At 39.1% G+C, this 5,780-nt stretch overlaps 1 protein-coding gene across 3 annotated transcripts in view; it reads right to left on the bottom strand.

Moving 5' to 3' along the window:
- Positions 1 to 526: 526 nt before the first annotated feature.
- The window catches only part of KIT (KIT proto-oncogene receptor tyrosine kinase), a 73,499-nt gene continuing 68,245 nt past the window's right edge, over positions 527 to 5,780 (bottom strand). For all 3 annotated transcript variants that reach the window (XM_014517663.2, XM_006019020.3, XM_006019021.3), the window contains 4 exons: positions 4,928 to 5,039; positions 4,711 to 4,810; positions 4,006 to 4,111; positions 527 to 1,677 (listed from right to left, as the gene is read on the bottom strand). In XM_014517663.2, the coding sequence (XP_014373149.1) occupies positions 1,552 to 1,677; positions 4,006 to 4,111; positions 4,711 to 4,810; positions 4,928 to 5,039 (444 nt within the window). In that variant the 3' untranslated portion in view covers positions 527 to 1,551. The remainder of the gene's footprint in view (positions 1,678 to 4,005; positions 4,112 to 4,710; positions 4,811 to 4,927; positions 5,040 to 5,780) is intronic.

Here is a 5,780-nt window from a genome sequence, read left to right as displayed (position 1 = left end):
TGAGGAAAACACAGAAAGAGAAGAACTAGCAATATTTCTGCTGGGAAAATGAGGGGTCCTTTGGATACTTAAGCACAGACTTAGGCTCAGAGCTAGTATTTTTTTAGGTGCAATATACATTGACCCCATATCCACATGCCTGCAGAACAAAGCTGAAGCAGCTACACAAAGATCCAGTGTTTGCCAGTTAACAAACTTCTCTTCTTCCAAGTGTTCCCCTCACATAAGACAGACGGAAAGATAAAGGGCATTTAAACACATGCTCTGGGACTATGGTGGGGGGCTCTGGGACTATGGTGGGGGGCTCTGAGAGCCGCTCTAATTAAAGAACCCGGAACATCTTGTGTATCAGCATCCCTGCACTGAAAAATAGCAGTAGGGGGCTTTAACTAAAGCTTGAATGAGCTTTACTTAAAACACCCCCACTGCCATTTTCCAGCTCAGGGATGCAGATACGTGAGACACTGGAGTCTGCTGGCGCACAGTAATCACCACATTCCAGCAGACTCTATTAATATATGTCATTTCAGCATGTTGGAGGCTGCTTGTGTATAAGTGCCCAAAGTGACTGAGAAGAAAGCCCTTCCCAGGTTGTGGTACGTATATAGATCCATCTGTGGGAAAGTTGCACCCATGTAGGAAAGGCTAAACAAGGAGAGCTGTTTTTCAAATAAGGCGAAACAATGACTGCCTCTCCTTATGATATGTAATCTACTCGAAAAGCCTTCTCTGAATCCTGATCAAATTGCTAGGATTTGGCAGAGAGAGGACCTTATTCACATTTGTGTGCCTACTTTTAGATACAAATATTAGCTCTACACTCATTTGCTTGCACCCCTTAATATTAAGCTTCTTCCCTGAAATGAAACAAAACCAAAACTATGTGAAACAAGAGCTGGGAGGATCCCCAAGGAGGAGGTGGAAGGATCTGTAATAATCACCTTCCTCCAGGTGTTCAGAAATGCAAAGTCCTCTAGTGGTACAGTAGCTACACAAGCTCTGTGTTCATTTTAATCCTGTCCTATGAATAGAAGGTACCCTCTTCTCGTTTGACTTCTAATCAAGAATATCTGCCAGTGACATTTTTATTTCTGGGAGTTGCAGAAAGGGGCTTAACAAGCAACTATTTGCATTGATTTCTAAAATTTGGCCAAAAAAAAAAAAAAAAATACTAATTGGACAATGTATATAAGCTTTCCTAGCACAGAACTAGAAGACTGTTTAATAGTTGAGCTAGCTTCTAACTGACTAGTTCCAAACCTAGGTTGAGGATTCAGACTTTTTTTAATTTGGTTCCCTTCTGCAAAATACACACAGAATAGCAAAATACATGCAGCTCCATTCAGTGCTACAACAATAGCTGTAACCATGCTGGGTGAACTGAGTTTATGTACAATGGTGTGTGGTAAAGTACAGTATTACAGCAACACTTCCACTATCCAGTGGTAAGGAAAGAAGAGAAATGATTAAAGTAACCTTGTCTTCCTCCACTTCAAAATAAGAGCAGCTGTGCCATCTGGGACACTTTCTTTCCAGATGCCCCATTTCATCTCAAGCATCTTCGCGTACCAGGAGGGGCTGAGTTGATGAAGAACTGCTGCCCACAGAATTAATCCTCACAGAGTGATCTGCAAGATGTCCTTGACTGGCAAGTTTTGCTGGAAGGTTTGAGTAAGCCTGTAGAACACAAGTGGTATTATCATAATTTCACTGCCACCTGCCAGTATTTCACCTGCTTCCTTCAAAGAATCTGAGTACATCCTTGCCGTTAGTATTCCTGTTTTACCACATGCCATGGTGACAGGTATCCAGCAGAAATATTTTCTTGTAAAATTTAAGAACATACTGAAGCAGAATTTGAAAGTGTTTGTGTTTAAAATGATTCAGAACCTCAAAACTCACTTATTAAAATGACAGGAGGTTTTTAAACAAAGACCAAAAGCATGAAATGGAAGTTATCTTTGAAAATCCCTGCCATTAAATATTCAGATTTCTCTTCACATTCTTGCCTTTGTTTCAGTAATCCTTGAAGCTTGCCTAAATGTTAAAGGAAGCAACTGGACACTGGAAGATGCAGTTTCATCTTTTCTTAAATGATTAGGGCAACACTTATATTGGACCAGAACAAAGTACCTAAAATTTTCAGGAATTCATTTTGGCTTTGTACTCCAGCTTCAGGGACATCTGGTCACTTGCTCCTTAAGTGCAGTTTAATAAGTCATTTCCCACAGAGCAAGAGCCAAATTTCTAAAATGCCCTATTTTCTATGTAACTACTTTTGTCCAATTATCCATGTAAAACGGTATTCTGGGCACAGCCCTAAGAGATGTAAACAGAGCAAGATGCCAGTCTGGCAACACTTAATTTCCAAGATGACAGACACTATACAAGAGAAAAGAGCAAATCAAAGAGTCTGAAAAGCTAAGAAAGCAAGAAACCTTTGTCTTGAAAATGCTTCACTGAGTAAAGATTAAGCTCCGTTTTAATGGTTGCTGCACTATTTTTCTGTATTTTATGATATGAATACGTTCTATTTTATGACATCTACAAAGCCACCATATTTTCAAAACATTAAAACTATACTCTTTTAACTTTTATTTATGTTACGTTATGCCTCTACATAATGCTTAGAAGGTGATATGACCGTGCCATTTGGAAATGAATGACAGAAAAATAAGAAAGTCATGTGGTTATCCTAGCAAACAAAATTTACAGACAAAAGCATATAAATTAAATGTTGTGCAAGAGTGATACTGTAGTCCAGAAATCATGTAAGGTGGTCCAGAAATCATGTAAGAGGCAAGGATTTCTTAGGATGATTTCTTTTATTGGACCAACTATGTAGTTAGGATAAAGTTTGAATGTAAGATTCTTCCTTAAGTTTGACAGATATACTATGCCTGGCTTCCTGTGATCAGACGCCTGAGGAAGAATGCCTTGCATTCGAAAGCTTGTCTAACTTTATCCCAATACACAGCTGGTTCAATAAAAGATATCACACTAAGAAACCAGTGCCTCTTGCATAAATTGAAAGGACGCTAAGGACAGAATCAGGTTCTCCTTAGTGTATCTAAGTGGCAGTTTTCTATCTGTTTTTGGTTTAGCTTTATGTTCTGGATGTAAGTGTGCAGGTGTGGACTGAGCGCATGCAGTAAGGATACGCACTGGCTATCTACATGTGTGCATAACTGAGCATAAGTTCCGCCCCCCCCAAAAAAAAAAACCAAAAAACAAACAAACCCCAAAACAAAACCAAACCACAGAGAAGGAGGTCCTCCACCTTCAAACCCAGTAACTGAGTGGTTTTACGGCTGAGCCACTGCTCCTGCATTTCAGTCATTGGATAAAATGAATGGAGAGCGGCACAGTGTCCATTCCATTAGGGGTAATGGCCTACTCCCTTCTAAGGCAACAGCCTTACATCACCATGGGCTGCACCCTCCCAGGGGGGCCAGCTTCAAAAAGAGCACTGGAGAAGGGTCCTGATGATGCCTAACCTTAGGTGTGATGGTTACAGCACTTTGCTGGGAAGTCAGAGAGATGCGGGTTCAAACGCCTCTGGGCAAGGGGGCCAAGAAACACGGTCTCCAGCTTCTTCGGCAAATGCCCCAACAACTCAATTATTGTAGCTAAATCATGGGAGTACCCACCTCCTCACAAAATCCTGGTTTTCTGGCTAGCTATATTTTCATAAATTAGAGATAAATGTGTGTACAGAATGCACTTATGTACATATGTGCAAAACTGTCAGGCCAGTACGTGGGCTGATGTGAATGCTTAGTTTTTGTATGCTCACTTCTGTGCCCACACTACTACTTGTGCATAAGTGCCAAAAATGCCAGTTATGCAGGTAGAAACTTTGTACCGCTATGATGCAGAAAGGGAAATAGAGTATTACCCTCCCTCTCCCCACCCCCGATCTTTTCAGAATCTTGACTAAATCATACTGGATTTTGAGGAACTTATTATTATGGACTGAGAGCCAATCTGGAGGCTCATACTTACACAATTAGTATTATCTGATAGCTGCTGCTCAATTAGTTGCACAATTTGCTTAAATGTTGGTCGCTGTAAAGGATCAGCATCCCAGCAACTCTTCATTATCTCATACCTGTAAGTATATTAATGAAATATTATTGACTGGGCAATTCCACGAGAAATACATTTTTATTTAAACGATTATTATTTGTGGATAATAAAACTGAGGTCAGATGCAAGCAATTTCAGCTGAACTATGTTTCTAACTTGGTTTATATAAAACTATTCATAAAAAATTAGTCACCGTACAAATGGTGTCACCAGCACATTCAGTTGTGAATGAAAAGCACTCAATACTTCAGTAGTCCTTAGGCAAAAATCTCTTTCACAGCAATGGACATTCTACATACAGAGTAATTGCATCACAACATCCTTCCTATTTAAAAATAATCTCCAGTATCAAATCATTTGAATAATTTAACTACCAATTTAGTCTTTAAAGGTGCCACCCTGCCCTGCCTTCTGTCTGACTGCAGACTAACACAGCTATCTCTTTCTGCTGTATACGTTATATAATTAAGATTAATTTAAATTGTTGAAAAAATTTAAACAACTAAAAAAAATAAAAACACCCCAAAACACAACATAAGATGCATTAGTTTGAATCAGGAAGCTTTGTTCCCTGCATTGCAAGACTGCTTTGTGGATTAACAGTGGTAGTTGTTCTCTCACATTTCAACTGGTGCGCATTCTGGACTAAACATTCTGTATCCTTCCTTGATCATCTTATAAAACTTGGAGTCCACGGGCATTCCAGGGTAGGGGCTGCTTCCTGTCAATACAACATGTGACTGATCAATACCAATCGATTAATATTCTTGATTATAAAATGAAGAATAAAAGCTAGTTGAAAAAAGCTCAGTATCCATGAGGTCAATAAGTACTTTACCTAAAGAAAACAGTTCCCAAAGTAAGATTCCATACGACCAGACATCGCTCTCAAAGGTGTAAACACAGTTGAAAATACTTTCAGGTGCCATCCACTTTACTGGTAGTCGAGCCTTTATAGGGGATGAGGGCAAAAAATAAATTAGGCAAGCAGGTAAGAAAACTTAAAAATATAAATTACTAAAAGGTAGATGATGCTTTTTAGGTGTTACTGAAAAAAAAATCCCTCTGCAAGTCATGAGAACAGGAATGCTGTATAGGAATGGATTCATCTTTGTACAAGTTTGTTTACACTTAACACGGTTTCTTACACTCTGTTTTGTGTGTCCTAGCTGCAATTGTTATATAGTTGTTTTTCTGTAAACTGTGTGATTTCCAGAATATATTTTTAAATGGAAGACAGCAAATCAGTAAAAGATTTGTACAAATACGGTATGGTGATTTCAAATAGTCATTCACTGAATATGCAAATCTCAGTTTGGTTTGGCTATTACATGCATGCTGATTATGTCACCGCCTCAGATGTTTCAATATGTTAGCAAACACCCAAGGTAGCTTCTTTACCTCCTCCTTGGAGCAGGAAAACCTGAACATTCACATTAAAAATATATATCTGCATTTGTATTTTGTCTACTCATATTAATGCAAACACACGCATACTCTCTCCCCTAGAATACTAAATGCTGGAAAGGAAGAAATCAAATAAAAAGCTGAAAACCCTTTCCCCCATTCCTTTGACTGACTTCATTCTCTCTCTGTACACCAGCTTTGCTCTGGTTCCCAGAGTTTGTATCTGTAGGGGGAGAATCCCAGCCCCTTCCTTCTAGGTCAGCTTTGAAACAGTGTATACAAAA

Source organism: Alligator sinensis, unplaced genomic scaffold, assembly GCF_000455745.1.
Source record: "Alligator sinensis unplaced genomic scaffold, ASM45574v1 scaffold134_1, whole genome shotgun sequence".
NCBI classification, from domain to species: Eukaryota; Metazoa; Chordata; order Crocodylia; family Alligatoridae; genus Alligator; species Alligator sinensis.
This window is presented reverse-complemented; position numbering and strand designations above follow the sequence as displayed.